Source organism: Cheilinus undulatus, linkage group 17, assembly GCF_018320785.1.
Source record: "Cheilinus undulatus linkage group 17, ASM1832078v1, whole genome shotgun sequence".
NCBI lineage: Eukaryota > Metazoa > Chordata > Actinopteri > Labriformes > Labridae > Cheilinus > Cheilinus undulatus.
Window position 1 is genome coordinate 22,734,202 of NC_054881.1, and position 23,032 is coordinate 22,757,233.

General features: G+C 39.6%; 1 protein-coding gene across 2 annotated transcripts in view; it reads right to left on the reverse strand.

Moving 5' to 3' along the window:
• Positions 1-1,344: 1,344 nt before the first annotated feature.
• Positions 1,345-23,032, reverse strand: part of sh2d3ca (SH2 domain containing 3Ca) — a 92,656-nt gene continuing 70,968 nt past the window's right edge. Inside the window, exons 6-16 of one of the 2 annotated variants that reach the window (XM_041811199.1) lie at positions 19,557-19,706; positions 17,107-17,384; positions 16,942-17,019; positions 15,789-15,916; positions 15,338-15,710; positions 10,592-10,721; positions 10,383-10,498; positions 9,882-10,053; positions 9,682-9,793; positions 9,358-9,564; positions 1,345-6,063 (exon numbers count right to left, since the gene is read on the reverse strand). In XM_041811199.1, the coding sequence (XP_041667133.1) occupies positions 5,888-6,063; positions 9,358-9,564; positions 9,682-9,793; positions 9,882-10,053; positions 10,383-10,498; positions 10,592-10,721; positions 15,338-15,710; positions 15,789-15,916; positions 16,942-17,019; positions 17,107-17,384; positions 19,557-19,706 (1,920 nt within the window). In that variant the 3' untranslated portion in view covers positions 1,345-5,887. The remainder of the gene's footprint in view (positions 6,064-9,357; positions 9,565-9,681; positions 9,794-9,881; positions 10,054-10,382; positions 10,499-10,591; positions 10,722-15,337; positions 15,711-15,788; positions 15,917-16,941; positions 17,020-17,106; positions 17,385-19,556; positions 19,707-23,032) is intronic. The other variant, XM_041811200.1, reaches the window with a different exon arrangement.

A 23,032-nucleotide genomic window follows, 5' to 3' on the forward strand; every position in this document is an offset into this window, starting at 1 on the left:
AAGGCAGGAAATTGGGGGCAGGTCAGTTTGGATTTTTTCCCCTTAATAAGTGAAATTATCATTTTAAAACTTTATCTTGTATTTACTCAGGTTATCTTTGTCTTTTTCACAGCACTGTGTAGTGCATAGTTTTGATCAGAAAAAAATAATTTTGACATTTTTGGCATGAAAATTCCAGGAATTTTTACCTTTAAAGCTCCTGTGAGGTACTTAGGTACTCAGGGGTTTACGATGATTATGGCAGCCCCTGGTCAACTGGTAACTCGTTTCTCGTCGCTTATTCAACTTATTGAGCGTATAACATTAGTTGAGGTGGGCCAAGGAGTCAAGTGCTGCCATATGATTGAGATCAGCTGATCTCATGCAAGCCCTCATCAGCTGACAGCCAGTTGATTTGCTCTAAACATGCTATTGGCTAATCGCACACATGCTGCCTTTATTTAAAGTGCCCTAGCCTGGCTACACTTTGCTGCTCTCTCTGTGAGCCACTTTTTGCAACCCTCCACCAACCCAGCTCCTCCTTTATTCTGCTTCTGAGTTAATCAATGCCACTCAGTTGTCACTGATGTCAGCTCCGTTGTTTTTTTTTCTTTTTGCTGCCCCTTTCCTGCCTCAGGCTTTCCTTATCAGCACAGGAGAAGCAGGATTGATGCTGTTCTTGCTTGATATTTTCCACATAGGCTCGTGGAAGGGCAGGGGGATCCCAGAACAGCCACCCAACCTAACAAAAATAATGGCAATGAGTGCTAATTAATAACTGCTAATAAAGAAAAATATTTTAAACTGTTCATGATGGGGGGCTGTTGTTTTGCTTACTGATAGGATTTTTTTCTTAGGCTTAGCCTAAGTTCAGAAAGGAAGACTCATTAAGGCGTCTCCCTTATCCTGCTCTGGTATGGGCAGGATAACGGAGCTGGTATGGCCATTTAATCACTCAAGTTCTAGACCAATCTCATTCTGCCACGACCTCACTCTATCCAATCATCTTGCAGCTGTAATATTTTAAAAATCTGTCATTCTCTCCTCTGCAGTCAGTGTTTCAGTGAGACCACTTGAACCCTCCCCCACCCCAGCTACCTCCATTACATCTCATTGGTATCCAGGTCCAGCTCCTTCATCCCCACCTTTATCCATCTGTTTCTGGGTCACATTTCTAAAATGCAGGAGGACCAAGCAGGTTGAGTTGAATCTATCATTTTAAAAGACCTTTAAATAAATAAGCAACATTTTTCAATAAAATGTAAAATGCACACTTTCTCCCCCAATTGACAAGACTCAAACTCCTTGACACAAGCAATCATTTTATTTGGAAAAAAAGTGAATTGCTATGTACAGTACGTAAAAAAAAAAAAGAAAAAAAAAAAACACGAGATCAGACCTGTCTTGTCTTTTTGCTTTTTAAGTTCATCTCACACAGTCCTGTTGTAAAAAACAGGAGAGTCCACGCACGGTCAGAGCGTTCCTGTACAGCATTCAACAGAGGACAAATTAAAAAAAAAAAATCATCACATTATCATCATTATCATCTCTTTTTCACCATCAGTGTTATCAGATATCAAACCTAAGCCAGTAGGTTTCATATAAGATGAACCTAGAAAATCAAATATTGGTCTCAAAACACAAAAAATATTTTTTTCGCTGTGTGTACGAGTCTTCCTGTTCAGTTTATTACAATTAATGATTCAGGGTTACTTATTCATTAATCTTTTATCCTGACTACAGATTGCCTGTTGGATTGGATTGGATCAGAGAGTGAACTAGCACATCTCACCTCATGAACCGTTCATCTGTACAGCTGATCAGAAAGCAGACAACCAGATGTCTGTTTAAGGTTCTCTGATATTCTACTAAGGTTGACATTGTCAGATTGAATGTTTGCTTGATATCTGAAATGACTGCATTCATATTAAGATCTGGATAAAGTACGGAAGAACATGGGATAGTTTTTCAAAATAAGGTGGCATAGGGAGTAAAAAATAAAAAATGTCTAACATTCTGAATGCTTTTTTGTTCCTTAGGGGTCTAAGCCCTTGGTTGAAATGATTGCATATCTCTGAGAGTTGGCTCCAGCCCTCTCAGGCCCACAAGCTGCACACACAGCATTAGATTGACCACGGATCAGTTGACTAAAATGTAATCCCATGGCTGTAGCTCTATTGCTGCAACACAAAATGAAAGCATATAACCAAAAGACATTCTCTACATCAGGGATGTGGTCAACATTTCCTTATTTGGCTCAGTTTGGGACCTTTTTATCATTCACTGAAAATAAGATTTAAAAGAAAATTCTTTGTGCGTTCATTGTCATTGAAGTTCAGCACGGATACGACTGTATCATCTGCGTACAGTGTTATATTTGAATGACAAACATGAAAAGATGAGATATTTTTCTGTCTGTACAGTTTCATTTCAGATTAATAACAGACATAACTACATCATCTGTATACAGTGATATAAATACCATAGAATTCAGAGTTCAAGTTGCACTGGTTTATAGGACAGTCTTTTTTGGGGGTCTCCCTGACGGAAATATGATTTTTTTACTGGTTTCCTGTGTTATAATTTCCATTGTGTTATGAAAGTCCACAGTCCACTTCCTGTGCAATTCGTATACCATCTATTCTCACTTTTTGGAATTTGTGATCTTGCTAGGTACCAGAGCAGTAGTTGACGTTTCAGTGAACCGTAATGTTAAAAGATGGACCCAAAGCCTTTGAGTAATTATCTAAAATCACACTGCCGTTTCCATTCACAGCAGGACTATAACCCAATAAGGGAGAAAAGCTGTTAAAAAGTGGCACCATCAGCCTGGTCCTTGTTGCTATGTGCTAGCACATTTTTTGTGTAGCAAAGCAGATGCTTGCAATCCGAAATGCATATGGGTGCATTTTAATAACTTCAGGTTGGCTTCACTGAAGTTATTTCAGTGCAAGTCTCAGCATTGTATAATGATTTATTGGTCACTATAGCTTTCAGCCACATAACTGCACTGGCTGGAGAGCAAAAAAGTAGCAGAGATAGAATGTAACTTTATCATCTACCTGCCACTCTATTCTAACAAGCCATATTATTCTATAAGGTATGATACAATAACCAAGGCCTATAGTATTCAAGTTATAGGCTATTTAATAAGAGAGTTGGTATATAATTGATCCAAACTTGTCCTGTGTTCAACCATGCAAATGTTTGCTGTGCTTCCTACAGGGACACTAATTTCATAGGCATTTTCCTGCATTATGTCCGACTTGCTAGATTTTAAAATTTTGTGCATGACTTCTGCAGTTGCCTGGCAAAATTAAGGCATGGCATTGGTTCATTAGTTGCAATGGAGAACTACTCTGATATGATACCGTGTCAAACCATCCCAGCACACAGCCTTCTGTACATATCTGAGCTCTGACATGGGGAGGAGGAGACAAGGTTTTTTGGTAAGTGAGCAAGAAGGTTAACTCAGCTTTGTTCACAGTCGGCAGGAAAAAGTAAAAAAGGAGTTTAATCTATGCTGTTTACTGTAACAAAACCACTGATAGGTTAGGCTACTTTTATTTACCTTTCCCAGTGGCTGGTAAGTTAAACAAATTCACCCAAAACTGCTCTAAAGAGGTGATGGGTACTAATTTCCTACCCTGCTGTGTAGTGCTGTGGCACTTGGGCATTTTAGCCCATCTCTTCTCTTTTCTAACTGTATGTTTTGGTCACTTTGGGCCCTTATACAGCTCCTAGGACTATATTTAAATTAGGGATGTTCCTAAGTGAACAATTTCAGATGCAGTTACTGCAGATTAAAATTGCATTTAGCTGACTAGAAATTCACTCTGTAAAGCAACTTTACACTGTAATGGGACAAAGTTGGTTTGCAGAATGTGGCTAAAGTTAGCAGTGCTACCGCCACCCACCTTTCAGTCCTCTTTGCACATTAACATCCACATTCCTGCTCTGAATATTGTCACTCAGTGCTTTGGTTACATGTGAGTATAATCTGAGATCAAAATAGTGCTAAACTGCACTGTTCCTACAAGATGCTATGGGCGCTATCTGTTTACCGTTGTTTACATCAGATTGAATCACATTTTGGCAGCAGTGCAGTAGTCATGAAGAACAGTTACAAGAGGAACTAGTAGTGGGCTGCTGCATTACAGTTTAGTGAATTGTTAGACCATGATTGTGGGCCTAAGGTGGTACTAAGAATTTTATTAAGGAATTTAACCATTTAGCTGGCTATCGTGTGCATGTCTAATTGAAATAGCATACATTTTGAAAAGTCCAAGCCAGAACTTAGCTTTAGTAATGTTTATGTACTGGTGCATCTACAGTAGAGGAGAAGCATTTGCCTTATATCTCCACTGAAAGAAAGTCTGCAAAATTATGGGCAGCTTTATGATGAGTTTGGGCCAATAGTGCTACTGTTTGGGAAGTGAAGAGAAAGAAATCTTAATAGCTATAAATTAGCTGTCAGTCAGTGTTCTGGCACTGTAAAATCAGTTGAAAAGCAGTCTTATTTTGGTGAAGTTTACAATATTTGATCTGTTTAGTATTGCTGTCTATTGTAACCTAAAGAGACAGCAGAGCATCTGATAGCGTTTAACTGTTGTAGGCTTTTCTCTGGGTTTCCTTTGGGATTCTGTAACAATAATTTGGGCATGTCTACTCATCAGTTAGTGCATCCAGCAAACAACGACTATCTTTCATCTTATGTATTAACAAAACTAGTTAAATCATCTAGGTGTCAGCCGAGACTATCAATACTGTTATACTGCACAGTAGGAGGCAGTTCCAGGGGTGATTAAATGGGTGGAAAAAAGGGGGTTAAAAGTGCATCTGATACTCTGGATTCTACAGTATATGATGAAGTTAAAGCAACTGTTCACTTTGTATAACATTTAGAACCACATGCATTTAGTTAGCTCTGGAAATGTACAACAAATGCTGCAGTCATACCACAGCAAGTTCATAAATATTTATACGAAGTGAAACATTGCTTTTATTGAAAGAGTACAATCCTGTTTAAAGTCATAGTGCTGTTTTAGCTCGATTTAGTGCACAAGACAAACAATATCAAATATATTAGTCCTCTTTGTGTTTTTAACGACTCACAAAGCCCTCATATTTAAGTTGCTGCATTAGTATGGCAAATGTTTCATTGCTGATACACTTATTAATGCATGCCTGATATATTTTTAATGGGATTCAATGGGACTGCTCACTACATATTTAATGAGGTTTTATGAACATGGCTCCGACAGAACGAGCGCTGACACATTCTTGTGAGTTTGGTTGAGAAATGTCCGTGATGTTCAGGTATTCTTTGAACCATAAGACCCAAATAAATAAAAATAAAACATGTCAATAAACGAAGGAATGTCAACTCACACTAATACTCATTCACTCAGATAGAACAACTATACATGAGCTATGCAGGTTATTGTTTTTTATCTCTGCTACAGTGTTTGACAGCAGTTGTTTGCGACAAGAGTGTGTCTGTTTTACTGGTGCAAAGCCAAACTCTGCAGCTCTGTTTGGCCCTCAGGACACTTCGTACATATGTTTCCGTTTGTTCCAAGCAGATGAGCTGGTCATCTTAGTCTCTTATACTTCTCTCCAAGCAGCTCGTCTCACATCCCATAAGGTTTAAATATTTTAGTGAGGAAGTCCACATGGAGGAACATACGGAAGCGTCCACGGTGAGTGCAACATGTTTGATAAGTGAGACCCTCTTTTCTGTTTTCCTATTGCTCTCTTCACCCGCTCTGTTAGCTGCCTCTTCTTTCCATCTCATACCTCCCAGTTATTCACGTTGGACTCTTCCACATCATCCTTCGTGATGCAAAACAAGACCATACCACACTGAGTGGTAAGTGCAGAATAAGGGGGGGTGTCCCTGCAGGTGCTATAGCTCGCTGTGGCGCACCGGAGGTTCAAGCTTGTGTGACAAGGCAGTTAGGACCTTGTCGAACTTTTCGTAGCGCTCTGACTGGCTGCCTTCAGAGCCACGGCTGCCCCACAGCAGACGCATCTGGAACTCGGTTTGGAAGATCTCGAGGATTTCTGCTCGCTCCTGGAATCCTGGAGAAGAGAAAGATACAGAGGATGTGAGTCTTTGTGGGTGACACTCTTATCAAACCACCATAAGGTGCTAGGTGCTGTTTTTCGGTTTCCATACACATCATTGCAACTTGTTATGAGAAAGCAGATTGAGCTTGTTTATGAAACAAAGGCTGGTAAATCTTTTAGTGTAAGGCTTTCCAACATGGAATGGCCTCTTAGGAAACACTCACATGAGGTGATCCATACTAGAGTTTAGCTGTAGATTCCAAATGGTTTGACCAACACACCTAAGAATGGTACAGTTTCTTGGTCCTTGTACCAGTGGAGGAGGGTACAGGAAACAGTCTGTGTCTCTTTGGAGCCCAAATATCCCTGATTTAAGCCAATAAAAGTATGTTTTTCTCACATTTCACCCACTCTCCATAGGGAAAAAAGCTGTGTTTTGCAGCCCAGCTAAGTAGTTTTGTCTGGCGCTGACAGGACATGAGTGCAAACTTTATTGTGTGTAGCTCCAGCCTTATGGGACAGATAAGCAAGCCAAAAAAGTAGGATAGTACAGGCCAGTTTTTAGGGACCCTTTCCAACATTTGATAGTGGAAATGCAAATACACTTACTGTGCTTGTCCCAAACTGAACCACTCAGAGGACAACTAGAGATGAGTGTTAAAGCGCTTAACATGTACCTATGAGAGGAGAACACTTCACCACACTCTGTTCTCCAGATTAAGAAGAAACATCATTCTTGAAATATCATCAATCTGTATCTCAGGACAGGAATTTAACCTCTTTGCCCTCTTTGATGTTTATCAAGTAAACACAGCCTAAGAGATCAATGAAACAATAAAATCCCTTTAACCAGATCCTTCTAAATGAAGTTAGCTCTAAAAATTTACACTTGGAGCATAACAAATTTCCCCAACTGTATAAAGATAATATTTTAACATAGGCTCTTAGCACAGTAGATGAAGGAAGCAGACTGGCCAGGTCAGACTGATCGATCATGAGGTATAAGAGAAAAGAGAGACATGAGCTGATAGATATTGACACACGGTTCAATAAAGCAGTAATGGCCTTAAGCTGAAAGCCATTAGGGAGATATTAAGGATCAGTGCAGTTAGCATGGTAAGCACACAGACTCATACATGATCCTTACATGACGTCATATTACCTTAGTTATGTAGTGATATTAATCATACTGAACACACTCGCAGTTTGTTTTGTGGATTTTTGCACTCAAGAAAAAAACATATCAGATCACGTTTGCAGTGGTAATGCCACTTTACCCTTAAGGGATAAATGACAGAAATCCCCCTCTACAGGGAAATGTATCCAATTTCATGATATTGTCTGAAACATGCTGTTCATTTAAAGCTAAACCACCTGTTATAAGTATGTAGAGATAGCCTGGATGGTTTAGAAAGCGAAAGATGACGTATTTCCCAGTTTACACTGCTTTTTTTTTCAAAATTAACCACAAACATGACAATGTCATCTGCACACAGGGTTATACTTCTCTACAAATGACATTTGTACAAACACTGGCAGCCATACTCCTCAGTTCACATTACAGACCTTCTCTTCATATGAGGTGGCCATTGCATTACAATCTATCAATCCCATATTATTTCACACTTCTCTGCTGATATGTCCAGCTAGCTGTGGAGAAACTGCAATGTGCTTTTAATTGTCTTCAAAATGCTTTTATTACTTTTAAGATAGTTCTTAATACAAGTAAAACACAATTTATGATATTCTACAGAGCAAGAGATGTATATTTTAACAGCCTTCAACTACACAAACTCAACGGTAACAGTATTCAAAGGGTTTTAGTCAGAGGTTGCGCTGGACTTTTTTGTTGTCCATCATTTTGACAGAAAAGGTCGTAAAAAATCGTCATACCATTTTACAACCTGTCAGTATAATTTTCTATCTGTAATACAATATAATTCAATATGACTATGTTAGTAGTGTTTAATTAATGAAGCACCGTTTCCCAACTTATATTCAAAGAACAATCTTTGAGGTTATGCGTTTTTAATGGCATTGAGAGAAGGTTGAACACAGCAGCACAGCGTTTACTCCTCGTCATTTTTATGCATTGACGGTGGAGCAACAACCCCAGTCTTCAAGCAAGCAACTATGAACTTTGCCATTTAAGATATCACGTACAGTTTTAAGGATATTTTGATGTCAACATGTTGTAGTTTGACGACCATGACTGATAAGTTGTTAAAAGGCTGCACTGTGGAGCCATGCGCATTTTTGTCTGCTCCACAGGAGTCGTACTCCAAAAAAAACATCACGCACTCGGATCTTGCACACTGAGTCAGGTGCGTTTGTATTTGCCTTGACTGAGAGAATTCAGAGAATGTGGCAAATTGTTTCGTACCGCAAGCCTGTGTCTCTGTCACTTCTTTAAAATCCCGCTGGATCCATCCTGACAGAGGGCTTCATATAGCACACGCTCATGTGTCATAGCACTGAGACAAATTGGAGAGATGGAGAACAACTTTTTAATTCTGTCTCTGTTATGACCTATGAGTAGGCTACAAACATATGCTTTTATCTGTTATATTTCCATGGTTGGTATCCACATAATACACGGGCAAACTACGATGTTTAAAGTGAGGTTTCGGTTCCAGAGAGAGAGAGGGGAGGATCAGGCGGTGGTGAGCAGGCGAGGTGGAAGCAGCGGGAACTGTTTTGAATCATCATCACCCATTTAAATGACTTGGACTGACACGAAATTTCGCATAAAATCAAACCTATTCCAAAAAATGAAACGACAAAACCCGACAATTTTGGTGTCAGTGTGCAGACATGATTAGAACAACATGAAACAGACTCATTGTGCAAAGGCCTTAACACACTGCATGCTGACCTGTGCCCCTCTGTGACATACTGAGACTCCTCCCTGGTGGAGGAGTTTTACATACTGTGTGTTTAAAATAAGTAGCAATAATTTCACTTGTGACGACATTTGAACCACATCAACTATTCAATTGGTGGTTCAAATTAACAACTAAACCTTTGATCAAAGCATAATATGTTTGTAATTTTGTACAAGTAAAAGTAAAGGTAAAAGGGGAATGATGTAGCAAAATTCTTTTTATGCCTATCTACTGCATGGGTAAAAATCTTTTACTTGCAGTGGTTTTAAAGGACCATTGTCACAAAGTCATTGTGATCCATTCATGAGGCTTTACCGTCCTCATTATCAGCAGTAGTAAACAGGTGAACCAGTATCTGACTAACCTACAGACCCACATTTCCAAGTAAACATTTTGCTTTATCTGTTAATGTCATTCTTACCCTGCAGTTTGGTCTCGGCATTGCTCCTGTAGATCCCCCCGTGATGTGCGATGGTACGGGCCGCCTCTAGGTGGAACATGACTACGTCTACTCCCACCTCTGCACTCTCCCATGGCTCCAGCGCCTCCCCGAGAGCCATGCCTCGCTCCAGTAAGGATAGGACGGGAATAATGTGGGGGAATGAGGTGTTGGACATAACACTAGACTCTGGAACGTTTGGAGTAAAAAAAAAAACAAAACAAAACAAAACAAAAAAAAACAACTGAGGTTTGCATATTTTGTGAATAATGCACATAATTACAACCACACAAACTAGGATCCCACCTTTGCCATCGTTCATGTTCTTCATGAACGGTTTGAGCTTCTTCTCGTACAGAATAGCGCCCTCTGTGTGTCTCTGGCGTAATGTTACCCATGTCTGCTCCAGGCGGGAAATCTAAAGTAATAAGCGGAAGCATTTGATTAGAAAAATAAGTGAAACCTTGAGCTTTAGTGCAATTAACAGTGGCTTTTATCTGTTTTACTTGTGGCAGCTCTAGGGCTCTCATCACAGCAGCAAAGCCAAACATGTTCCCCAGGCTGCTTTTCAGCTCTGCTGCCAGCTGGATGGTCTTGTGGAGCAGAGCCGCTCTTTCCTCCGTGCTCCCTGTGCAGCCCAGCAGGTCCACCGCCATCATGATCGACATGGTGAAGAATCTAAGAGAGAGGACACAGCACGATTTAATAAAAGCTTTAATAAAAGGCTGTTCCTGCTGCTGATAGGGGAATATAGAATACAGAGTCAAAGCTTCCATACTATGATGAAAAATGTATTTTACCAAGTTCTTTATGAGTCAAACTCTGTTTTACAGAGAAAGATTTTAGCAAGATGAATATAAGGGGAGAAAAGAGAAGATGACTGATATGTCAGGGGTAGGAACAGAGGAGAGAAGTGAGAGGAGAGACGATGAGATGATCAGTAGCTGAAATTATTAAAGAGTGAGTCAGTGATGAAGGAAAACAGAGAAGGAAATGCATGTTTGTACCTCTCCAGTAGGTCAAGTCTTAGCTGGTGTCCATGAGGCAGTGTCAGCAACTCCAACCCTGAGGACACTCCCATCATCCTTTGCATTTCTGAGGTTACGCCTAATATTCTAGCCACCTGTCACCAGAGATAAAAAGACTAGAGTTAAATACTGTTTGTGTAGCCAAATGAATTGTTCTTGGTGTAAATGTTTGATGTATTTCTGAGTACCGTGCAGTCCACCATGGTGATGTGTTTAGCTGCTGTTCTTGCATCCACCTCAGCCAGCAGCTCTTTGACTCTCTTCAGCACCGACATCTCCAGAGGTTTATTCTCAGCTGGCATCAGGCGAGACTCGTACCTACACAGAAGAGATTTACCATTTTAAACGGTTAATGGACTTTGCATAGTTATTTTCTAGTCATCTGACTACTTTAAGCAACTTTTACACCGCAGGTCACACTTATCCATTCATGCCCATTCAAACAATGATGTCGAGTTGTCATCAGAATTAGTTTATCCCATTTATATACACTCAAACCCTACTGATGCAGTAGGAGCAATTTGATGTTCACGATCTCGCTCATGGACACTTCCACATACAACTGGGGATCAAACCACCCTACTGAAAGATGAGCCACTCTACCTCTGACCGACATCTGCAATGTTTTAAAAAACACTGTACAAGGACAGTGCACAAACATAATCAAGGACTTCAAGAAAACAGTTATTTTTTCATCTGTCTGTCAACTTACAGCATCTACCAGCAACACTGACTATAGTCTTTCTAACCTAATGTTGGCAGGTTAGTTGACCATGTCAGTTCAATATTAATGGCAGGGTGGGGTTGGAGAAGGGAATTTATAACATAGGAACTGTGCATCAAAATTGCACATTTGTAGGTTCTAATAGGGTGGCTTTAAAGTGAGCAAAACTGCTCTCAGTATTTATTAAGTAAATTTGCTTTCATTTCCTGAAAATTTCATCAAAATCCATCCATAGGTTTTTGAGTTATGTTGCTAACAAACAATCAAACAAACTAACAAAGTAACAAACTAACTAACAAATCCTGTCGATCACATAACGTCCTTGGCGGAGGTAATTAAATAACTGAAACTAAAATGTGAAAATAATTTTAGTTGACGGAAACAAAATAAAAACTAAGCTTTACAAAAGAAACAAAACCTAACTGAAACTTAATTCTGTGCTGACAAAACTAACTAAAATAAAACAAAATTGGAGACAAAATCTCCTTAGTTTTAGTCTTTGACGGCAGCATTATGACTGACATAGACACCCAAGCCTGTAGAGTGTAAAATCTCCTGATTTTGATTAGAAATACTTGTGCAGTGGTAATTATGGGTCTTGAGTTGTATGCAAACATAAAAATTGAATAAATGAAGAGAATAGTGAAGAGCTTTTTGCATCTCACCCCAGACAAGTTCCACATATTGCCAATGAAACTAAAACTACCACTAAAACTAATAAAAACTAAAGTAAAACGAAGCATTTTTGCAAAACAAAAACTAGACTAAACTAACAAACCAGAAGAAAAAACTAATAAAAACTAAAGTGAAATTTAAAACAAAAAGTAAACACAAAATAAAAATAAAAACTAATCAAAAATCCAAAACTATTATAACCTTGGTTTGTAATGGTTATATTTCTTGTCTGTAACACTGTTAAATGTGCTGCTCCCTGTCTTGGCCCGGACACTCTTATAAATGAGATCATTGATCTCAATGAGGTTTTTCCTGGTTAAATAAATCTGAATAAATAAATGCAAATGAAGAGGCGGACTTACTCTCAAACACATGCTAAAAGATTTCTCAATGCTCATATTAAACGAGATAACGCAGATGTGTCACGCGTTGGTGTTAGAAATCACAGTTTATTTGCAGTTATTTGTTGGATGTAGTTGGCAGTGCTGCATAAACATGTTTCGTCTGTATCCGTCTCCATGCAGCCAAACAGTGTGATGCTTTGTTAAAGCTCCAGAAAAGTGTGCACACTTTGCAAGAAAGTCAGAAGGCCCAGCTTTAATTGACACAAATACACAATGTCACGCAGAGATGCTGAGCCATTCTGCAGTTATTTGGGGATAAAAGCACCCATTTCCATGCAAATTGGCCTTATGGCATTAAGCGCTGAATGATGAGGTCGCTGACAGCATGGCTTTAATAAAGTAAAGATTAGTCTACTGTCTGTGAGATCTGATGGAAGTGCACTGCAGTTTTTATGATGCACAAACTTTCCAGAGATCAGGAAATACTTTCAAAAATAAATGATGATAAATAATGTGTAAAAAAGGTTGGTAAATACTAATCTAACATTGCTATTACAAAGCCATAACCAGGAGTTAAGTCAGTCTGAGACCCTCAGATGTTTTTTTATCCATGTGTGGCACTGTTATGCACGACAAAGATGTGAGTGTTGTTTTCTAGACTTCTCCTTTATTCAGGGAGGAAACGTCAAGTTGGTGCTTAACTGAACACATTAGTATTACCATTACTTTAAACTTATATTCTTAATATTTAAGATGAGGCTAATATTTCTGTCCTCATCTGTACATCGTTACAGTGAGTTGTTATTGTGCTGATGTATGCCAAAATGTTTAATTTTCTGCATAGTGTGGTGTTAATCAGTTTTTGGATGCTATAAAAGGGGGGTGTAACTTCATGACTGAAAGCTCAGTTGATAAATGTGGCTCTTGCGGCGTGACCCAGATTTGCAGAGTAGAGGATGAACAACTAGAGGAAATATGACAAACAATAACACAAGAGCAATGAAACTTCCCAAAACCTGTGTGTCTGCCTCAGACACCAGTAGCCTTTCCTCCCCTGACTGCCAATTTCCTCAGTAGTGTTAACACAGTCAATAATCCCACTGCACCAAAATTTCACAGGGGAACGTTTACATGTCCGAAGCTGCTTCCCGCTCCATTGCTTCTGCCAACTCAGCGTACCTGACCATTTTCCTTTTTTACAAGCTTCATCTGCTGTGTCCTCCCATGGCACAGTAAGCCCAATAAAATACAGTATCTGCTCGTCTCAAAGCACAGCACAAAGTCTGCCCTCAGGCTGCTTCCCACTGGATCATCAGCTGTTTGCTCAGGTCTATTTTTCAGCCTCAGCTTGCTCAAACTTGTGCTGCAGAGTCTGTCTGAAGCTGCCTCATCCCTATATATCTGCCTGTTTTGACAAAATGTCAGCAGCCGGTGTGATCTTTAAACATACCCACATCACATCAAGAGAGAGTGCCCTGTGTAATGTGGTAAAAACTAAGTAACAAGCACCAAGTGGGCTCTGCCTTTTCTTTGGACTTCTCTGTCATAACCAGTGATTGCGTGGGTGCATTCAGAGTAAACCCTGGTTTCAGAAGTGAAGCCAATAAGGAAATGCCTGAAACCTGGCTGTAAAAGAAGTGTCATTATATACAACTAGGCGGATAAAAAAAAACATCCTGATGACTGTATTTTTAATCACTACAACACAGTAGGATGTTAATTTGTTATTTTACGGCCAATTTAAGTGAAACTGAGGATAAGCAGGTTATGTTTAAGGGTTTGGCTCAGCCTGGGTGGTAACACAACAATGCGCATATGGTCACTTTTGTAAAGAAATCCAAGATAGCAATGATTAAAATTCCAATAGCTTTTGGGAACCGTGTTGTGAATGGTTGACATCTCAATGGGTACATCTACTTTTTTCAGAAAGATTCTGGTTATAACTAACTTATATTTCTTCTACTCTTGGGTCTAAGTGTTTATAAACTACCATCGGGCAGCATTAAATTTACAGAAATAAAAACAGCAATGCACACTTATGTTCAGGAAATAGTGGCATGTGTCAAAATTCTCTGATGACCACTCAACAGTCACAGAGTCACTCTGATGACCACTCAGCAGTCACAGATTTACTCTGATGACATTCAGCAATCACAGATTTACTCTGATGATCATTCAACAATCACAGAGTTACTCTGATGACATTCAACAGTCACAGAGTTACTCTGATGACCACTCAGCAGTCACAGAGTTACTCTGATGACCATTCAACAATCACAGAGTAACTCTGATGACATTCAACAGTCACAGAGTTACTCTGATGACCACTCAGCAGTCACAGAGTTACTCTGATGACATTCAGCAATCACAGTCACTCTAATGACCATTCAACAGCCATGGAGTTACTCTGATGACCATTCAACAATCACAGAGTCACTCTGATGACCATTCAACAGTCACAGAGTTACTCTGATGACCATTCAACTGTCATGGAGTGTCCAAAAAAAAACCCAAAGAAAATCAGAAAACAGAATTCGTAGCCCTGCTCAATGTAAAATATCCTGCACTGTCTCTTGCCGCTTTACTACATCTTAAATACTGTAAGAAAGCCTCATCCCATATGCACATTTGCACTCAATAATTTATTAACTGAAATCGCTGCAGTTAAATGACTTACCTCATATGCATATTTGCACAAACTAATCTTTAACCGCTCTAATAAGTAACTCGACTTAAATACTGTAAGAAGGCTCTCTGTGGTGAAATGCGTCAGCATTCTTGCACCCTTTGTACATCTTGCAACCATACTATCAATGTACACAGGGTTATATTTACTAATGCAAGCCAGGAGGCTAGTAGCAATAATACTGATCTAACACAGTGCAGTGATACTCTGCATCTGGAAAAGGTCTATTCACAGGGTTGTTCTAGGCCCCTGCCTTTTCTGTGGGCAGGCATATTGCTCTTTTTTTTTCATGAATAAGCTCACACATGTTTTTTAAAATAGGTTTAACTTTTTAAATTTGTTCAGTGTGTTCCACTTCAGTAAGTAATTTTTACTTAAGTGCTACATGTCTAGCTCTTTGGATTGTGCGTTCCTTTTTAAGGGCCTAAAAAACAAGTTTAAAGTAAGCAGTAGAAAGTGTTATCTTATGTTCTTATGTCTGAGTGTACTTCCATGTGTCTTTCACCTGGATGGTTTGAACGAGGATGTCGCTTCCACCTGTGGCATGTTGAACATCCCCTCTACCTCCTCCTTGCCTCCATTCTGCCTCCCTTCCTCCACTCTCAATCGCTCCACGTAGCTCTTGGTCGGGGGTTTTGGGGGCCCGGCAGGGCACAGTCTGAGGTCACAGTAACTCCCTGCTGTTTCTGAGGAATGTGATTGATAGCTGGGATGATGGGCGGGCGAGGAGTGTGCGGAGTGGGAGGTGTGCGCGGGATGCTCTGGAGGGTTGTCACAGGCGGAGGGGCTGAGCTGAGGGTCACTGGAGCGCCGCATCACAGGAGAGGGCGGAATGACGGCGAGGATGCGCCCGCCTGAGTGGGTTCTCTGCCTGGTGACTGAAGAAAAGAGACAAGCCTTAACATCTTTGAGTGATCTTATTCATGCGTTTGAATCTGTTTGTTGTTGTTACTTACTAGCAGTGTATGCAGGAGATAGCGGGGTTTCCCCGACAGGTGACAAGGGGCAGCGATACTCCTGAATCTGATCCATACTCATCGCACAGTTCCGCATTGCGTCTTTGTGGTGGTGGATTGTCGACGGGCTGCAAAAATAGTGTTTTTAAAAAGTTAAAAATCTTGTTTTGTTTTGGGTTTTTTTTTTTAACTCTGCTGTGATCCTGTAGGAAATCTCACAACAAAGTAGCAGAGTGTCAAAATGATCAGTTTATGACAGGAATAGTGGCACTGACAGGGCTTTTTTTGAGGTGAGAGAGGAGGGAACAATATTAGTTGGTGCAACCTTAAAGACATGTCTTTTACTCCTTTATTTAAACTGATTCTTGTGTTTTTTACAGCTTGAAACAGGATATAAGACTTAAAAAAGGAGCAGAGAATAAAGAGCAATTCAGCTTTTAAGCAGAGGTGACTTTTCTATTGTTGAAGCTCCTGTGAGGAGTTTTTTAAACTGGCTATTAAATGAGCTTTACTCTGTCATTATGGCATATATTCAAATAAAAAAGTGATATAATGTTAGCAAATATACTGCTGTAATTTTCACAAGTAGACCTGGGCAGCATAACTTCTACAGTGGGTCAGGACTAAGGGAAGATGTTCTAAAGTAGGAAAATAAGAGGTATAAATAAGAAAAAAGGGCTGGTCTCAGTCTGTGGCAGAGAATCTAACCTCTACGGCTTTGTCTACAGGGTGCACCAAAATTGACAAACAGAAAAATCCTCACAGGAGCAAATAAAACAGAGAAATGCTTTACAAGTCTTTTTCCAAATATGTTTTTCCCCCACAAATCTTTCTGAAAAAACAGCCTCTCATTGGCAGGGCTTCTTATAAGCTTGCTGAACTCTACTCCACACTCCCTATGAGGCTGACATTTATTTCCACTCTACACAACGCTCTCCTCTGCTCCTTCTTTGTGGATTCAAGTTTCCAACAGTCTTGTTCTGTTTGAAACTTGAGTGATCTGGTGCAAGAGTGGCTGAGTGAACGAGTCATTTTGTACTTTCACTCCAGGATGTTTGGGAGGGTGCTACAGGTGAGTGTGAAGTGAGGGAAGCTGCAGGACTGTGGGAGGTGAGTACTCTACTTTAGTGCTCTAACACAACACAAAGACAACCTGCTGTCAGGCACAGGCTCCGGCTCTGGTTCTGGTGGTGCCACTGGCGTCTGAACCGGACTGGGACTGTCTGAGTCGCTGATCATGAATGTAACAGAGCAAGAATAAAGAAAAACAGAATAAAAATATAGCATTCAGGGTTTTATTTCTTCTTTACTGGCTCACCTGTGAGGGATCATCTTCTCCGTCGTCAGCCCGTCAGTCATGGTGACGCTTCTTCTCTTGATGTATGCTCCTCTCTGACTGGACGGTGAGTAGGCGGAGCCTTGCTTGCTGTTAGCCAGAGCGAATGTGGCCTCCAGGTAGCGTAGAGGGAGAGTCCTGCTGACAGGACAGTAGATGTGGACGCCGCTGGACTGAGAGACCGGTTTGCGCTGGCCCACGTAGAACCGCACCAGCTCCTGGACTGAGTCAAAACTGTCAGACTCCAGCACATACTGCACCTGAGGAGGAGAAAAGAAAATATGATCATTTTTACTTTGCCTGTCAGCTGTTAATAGGAGGCATCATTATGAAATATCGATGTCTGTCTGAAACCTGCACTCTGATTGGCCAGCAGGGGGAGACTCTACTAGTTACAGAAAGAAGTCCTATTAAAAAAACAACAAGAAATTTAAAAATAACTCTACTTCTCCATTATTGTGCAACCAAAGAAGACATTTTCTTGATGTCTTTATGGTCTTTATACCTACTTAGACATTTGTTTGGATGGAGAATAGTGCTTTCTTTTGTAATCATGCTCACATTTTAAGTAAACTGATGATAAATTTGGGAGTATTTCAGGCAGCAACCAAGGACGCAGTCTCAGTGGCATCACACATTAGTTTCTTTGACCTTCTAAGACCTGCATGTTCGTATCAGGACATCATTATGTTTTGCTTCTCCTACAGGATAGACGTCATTTCTGCTTTGAGATTTTTTTAGATAATTGTCTAGAAAGTCAGTTTAAATGTAAGAAATTAGCTTTAAATGTTGAGAGAATTAGAAAACACATCTTTAAAGAATTTGCTATGAAACTCCTCAAAGCAAGTATTTCATGGACATTTTGGAAATATATTTTGTATATTTTGGAGAGTTTTACTAGAAGTTTTAGGGGAAATTTGCTTTGAATGGTACTTTCTTTTTTGTTTATAATTTTTTTTTTCCTAAATATTCTATATTTTTATTTGTTTTTTTCAGGGAGAAATACAATGTTACACATTCAAAATATACAATACCCATTGGATCTTTTTTTTTTTTTAACAAAACAGTGGAAATTGCCTCTGTATTAAAAGAAAGTTATAGTAAATCATGTTCCCTTTTTAAATCCATAAGATTGTTTTAAATAGAGTAGCCACAAAATGGGTGAATGGCAATAAAATGATATAAGCAAAAAAAACAAACAAACAATAAATTAAAACTTAAAGAGTGAGAGAGAGAGAGAAAAGGGGGGAAATCTGAATGTCCCTTAAGGGAATTTGGGAAATTTCCTGTTTTTATTGAAATAAGGGAAATGTATTTGTAATTTTTGAGAATTTGATTCAAATGTTAATAAATCAAACTGTGCCCACCTGTTGGGTAGTGTACTTAAAAGAGCATGTCAGCTATGCCATTATTTTTTATAACTGTGATTGTCCCTTAGTGAATCTGACATACAGAATGTTTGTTTATTCACCCTCTGAAAAGTTTTGCAAAGCTTCTACCCTTCCCAAACACATACTCTTGGCTGCTGGGGTGAGTGTAAAATATATATCCCATGCAATGGATATATGAAATGATCTTTCTGGAATGCCAGGTCACTGTAAAGCTGAAAGATGGTGAATGCTATAGACCTCACTACAGTGGACGGCAGAAGTGTCAGTGCTGTGCAGTTCTAGGTGTACTGGGAGCCAAAACAGTAAGAGAAAGTAACAAAATAGAATCAGTTAACATAATATAAATATCAGTGACTCTGTCAAATTAAGTCATTAACCCTGAAGGCGCTAAGAAAATGGACTGAACAAGGCTTTCTCAACAAGGCTTACGTAGCTGTCCATGCAAAAATCTCCTTGTTTGGTGATTAGAATAAATACTCATCAGATTACACAAAGACAAATCTGCTAATAATCTTTTTGTTTTTAAAACCTCATTTGTTTGAAAGGTACATGTTGTTTTATCATTCATCATGTTCAAAGAGACTAACCAATAAATTAGTACAGGGAGTATGTTTGTCTTAAGCCTTCTTTCTGGATGTAGTCCTAGCATTGTCCTGATGTTTGGTCAGGTAAAACTTTGTAGTCTAGCACGCCATTAATTTAAGCTTCTGTGGCTGGCTAATCTGAAAAGATTATATAGTCTGTAGTCTTATCAGTTTTTCCTTTTATTTAGGGAAGGCATGGAGGAAATGTGACTAATACTGATAATACTGTTTCTTTATCTTTCTGAATTAAATCAAATAAATAGACTGTAAACAGCAGTAGATAAATCCACAGTTTTTTATGCCTACAGGATAGAAACTGGCTCCACAAGACCATAAAATTCATGTTGTCAAAAGCAAACTTGACCACATAAAAGATGCCGTTTATCAGCATTTAAAAACAGTCTTTAAAAAGGGATGTGTGCTAAAACAGAAGGCCAATGAAATCTTAATTTCCTACCTTTGTCTCATTGGATTTGACCAGGACTTTACTGATCTTGAAGTGCAGCACCTCATTATCCCATCGACAGGTCAGGACGTAGTCGCCAGCACTGGTCAGGGAGTCACGCACCAAGAAATCTCCATTACGTAAAACCAGAGTCTCTGACACCTAGAATAAAAGCAAAAAAAAAAGTCTGAATATAAAAAAAATGCGACAAAAACACAAGAGCTGGGAGCGAAGTCTGCTCAGTGAAGCACAGCAGGGTGTGAATATTTAGTTTCTGACACTTTGACTGTTAAATAATTGAATTTAGACACTCACGATTGTTCATAACAATGCCTGAGGAGTGTTTCTGAACAAACACAACTATCTCTCTGTCTGCCAAAATGTCTCTGCTCTGTGCTGTTTGAATTAGCTCTGATGGATCAAATGCTGGGGACAATGGCCTGGGTGATTTTCTGAGGATGCATTTTATAGAGTGGGGCACTGTCACAATAATGAAAGTTGTTTTGAATGTATTGACTACCAAGAAAAGCAATCTCGGCCTCCTGCTCAGTGTAAGCGCTTCAGGCCATACATCTTGCTGATACCAAACATTGCAGATGTGTGCCTGGTTTTCAGAGACAACTAAAGATCCCAATTATTGATCTTCTAACAAAGCAGAGCAGGAGACAGATACTTCAGACTGTGTAGGATTATAGCTAAAAGTATCTGTAAAGAAATAGCTGAGGATGGCAGACAGTGTGAGGCTTTAAATTCACTCAACACAACAAACAAGGCGTGATATATGCAATGCAGCACAGCACATGGCCTGTAGTGTATCCACATACACCAGCAGGAGGCAGCAGACACATGGGTCAGAAGCTATGGCAAAGTGCAGTCTCCTCTTTTGTCTCCCATACTTATGTCTAAATCTGTGCTTCTGCCCACTTATCCTTCTGTAGGTAGGAGTTAATTGTTTCTACAAGACTAGTTTAAAACTTAACAGATATAATGCAAAACTTCTGACTAAAAAAAAAAAAAATTAGTCATGCGTTTTCATTCTTTTAATGTTTTAATCTTACTTAAATCTTTAAGGAATCATTAAAGGACAGCATCAGGGTAAGTGGAAAAAAAAACACTTGTGCAATTACTACTGAAGCTCCTTCAGGCCCGTCTGTGGTTTTAACAAATCTTTTTCTGGCTACTGTAGCTGGTTTAATCACCAAAAGTACAAAGCTTCCTGAGTTAGGTTGGATAAAAGACTAAAGAAAAGGGGACCAAGATCTAATTTTTTAAGCGATCTCGGCCTGGTCCTTCGGTCTGCACCAGGGTTTGATTGACAGTTTTCACACCAGCATGACTGACCTGAAGAAGGCAGTCCAGACTTAAGACAGAACAAAGCATCATAGTACAGCTGGGGACAATCTGACATTTGACCTTGTGTTTCACGTATGCATGACGCCATGAGCGTTCTTGTTAAAATACTTGCCTATACATAATGCATATTACCAAAGGAAACCTCTAGGGGGCACACGTGAGTAACTACCTGATATGTGGGATGTACACTACAAACATGATGACACTTGAAGAGGTTATTAAAGGCTTTCTGAGATCAAAAATCGCTGTATAGGGCATTGGTTTAGCTCAGTGGGTAGAGAAGGCACCCATAAAAAGAGGGTAGAGTTCTCAACACACGGTTGTGGGATCGGATTCCCAGTCTCCACACTATTAGTGCATGTTTTCCTCCACTCTCTCTCCCCATACTTCCTGTCTCCAAACAAGAAGTATGGGGAGTCACATCAATAGTCACATCAATAATCAAGGCTTGACCAGGCCAGAAAATCTGCCAGGGCGTCATTTCAAAAACATTTTTTCTTTTGTGCATAGACACAGTGATCCTGGTGTTTCAGTTTAATTATTGACCATGCAAACCAACCAACAATATTCAGAGATAGATTTTTGACAATATCCGATATGCCGATGATACCGATAATGATACTGATTTGGATATAAACACTAGGGGTGACCTGGAATAGTGATTCGACGATTCGATTCGGAGGAGTCTGATTCGACCGTGAACCTCATAGTCGAATGTTATGTAACCAAGATCGTACCATTCTGACTACATGGGGTGCCCACGGCTGCTAAGCCTGAGTTTCCGTTAGCCGGCATTTGCCGGTCATTGGCCAGTAAAAAGGGTGGAAGTCCGGCAGATAAAAATATAACTGTTGAAGACACCTCTAATAAACACACCTCTTTAACTGTAAAGAACGCCAGTTATCTCCTCTTAAAGACACGATAAGTCCGGCTGAGTTGAGAGAGGAGCAGGAAATAGACAGTCTGGTAGTAGTTTTAGGTTTTGAGCTTTATTTAAAATGTCCAGGGCTCAAAATTGGCCTCTTTCAGTGTTTTGTGCCAAGACCAGAATCCTATACCTGTTCGTACACTTATGCATTTTGCTGATAATTAAAGCTGATACTGTATGAGTTATACTGCTGATATGTATGGCCGATCTTTATATCATCTTTCAAAATAACTGACAACAAACTTTTATTTATTTTAAAGAACACATTTGCAACCCACTGTAAAAGGTTTTGAGTTGGGAAGCATGTACTTAAGGGGTTTATAAATAAAAATGAATTCAAATGAATAAAATGAAAGTCCATCGCATCTTTTAAAGGAGTAAAAAGATAAGTAGAGCAAGAAAACTAGCAGGACAGGAGGATTTAGAAGTGCTAATGTACAGTAGCTACACCACACACACAGTGTGTAACATTAAGTACTGTTTTGGTAACTGGGGGCTCGGGGTTCCCTTAACTTTACACGAGGGGCAGATCCATGAATAAATGAATATTTTATGTAAATTAAAAGAGGAAAGACTCACAGATGGCTGATTTGAATCTGTGTTTATGTGTGTGTGAGAACAGAGGTTGATCAAGAGACAGAGGCTGAATCAGTGCCCTCCACATGTGTCTGTATTGTGTGTGTGTTAATGTGAGATCAGTGCAGGTTTCTCTCTGAGTCTCAGTCACCAGCTGTGAAACTGAATTGCGTTCGTCAGCGACACACACAGCTGTCTGTTTGGCAGAGGTTCCCCTCCTTCTGAGCGCTAAAGCAATTCCTGCCGAGCTGTGACGGATGATGAGATTCATTAATCAGTGTCGTTCTGTGTGTAAACTGCGCTTTCAAAGCCACACGCATTCGACAATACACTCTTGAGCAAAAATACTGTTTACTACTGGCTGACAAGTTCATGAACCAATGCAGAAATGTGATTATGTTTATGCTTTATCTCATTTATATCATCGATGCTGGGAATTCAAATGTAAACCATTGAAGCAATTCATCATTTTTAAAAATGTATTAGTCACAATAAAAATTTTAATACTGCCAAAAAGACGTACAGACTGTGACATGTAGCCCCATGTAGCTAATCATTCATATGCTATTGGGTTTGCTGATAACTACATTCTTGGTCGTTTTTTAAGTATGAATGTTTTATATCTGCTGAT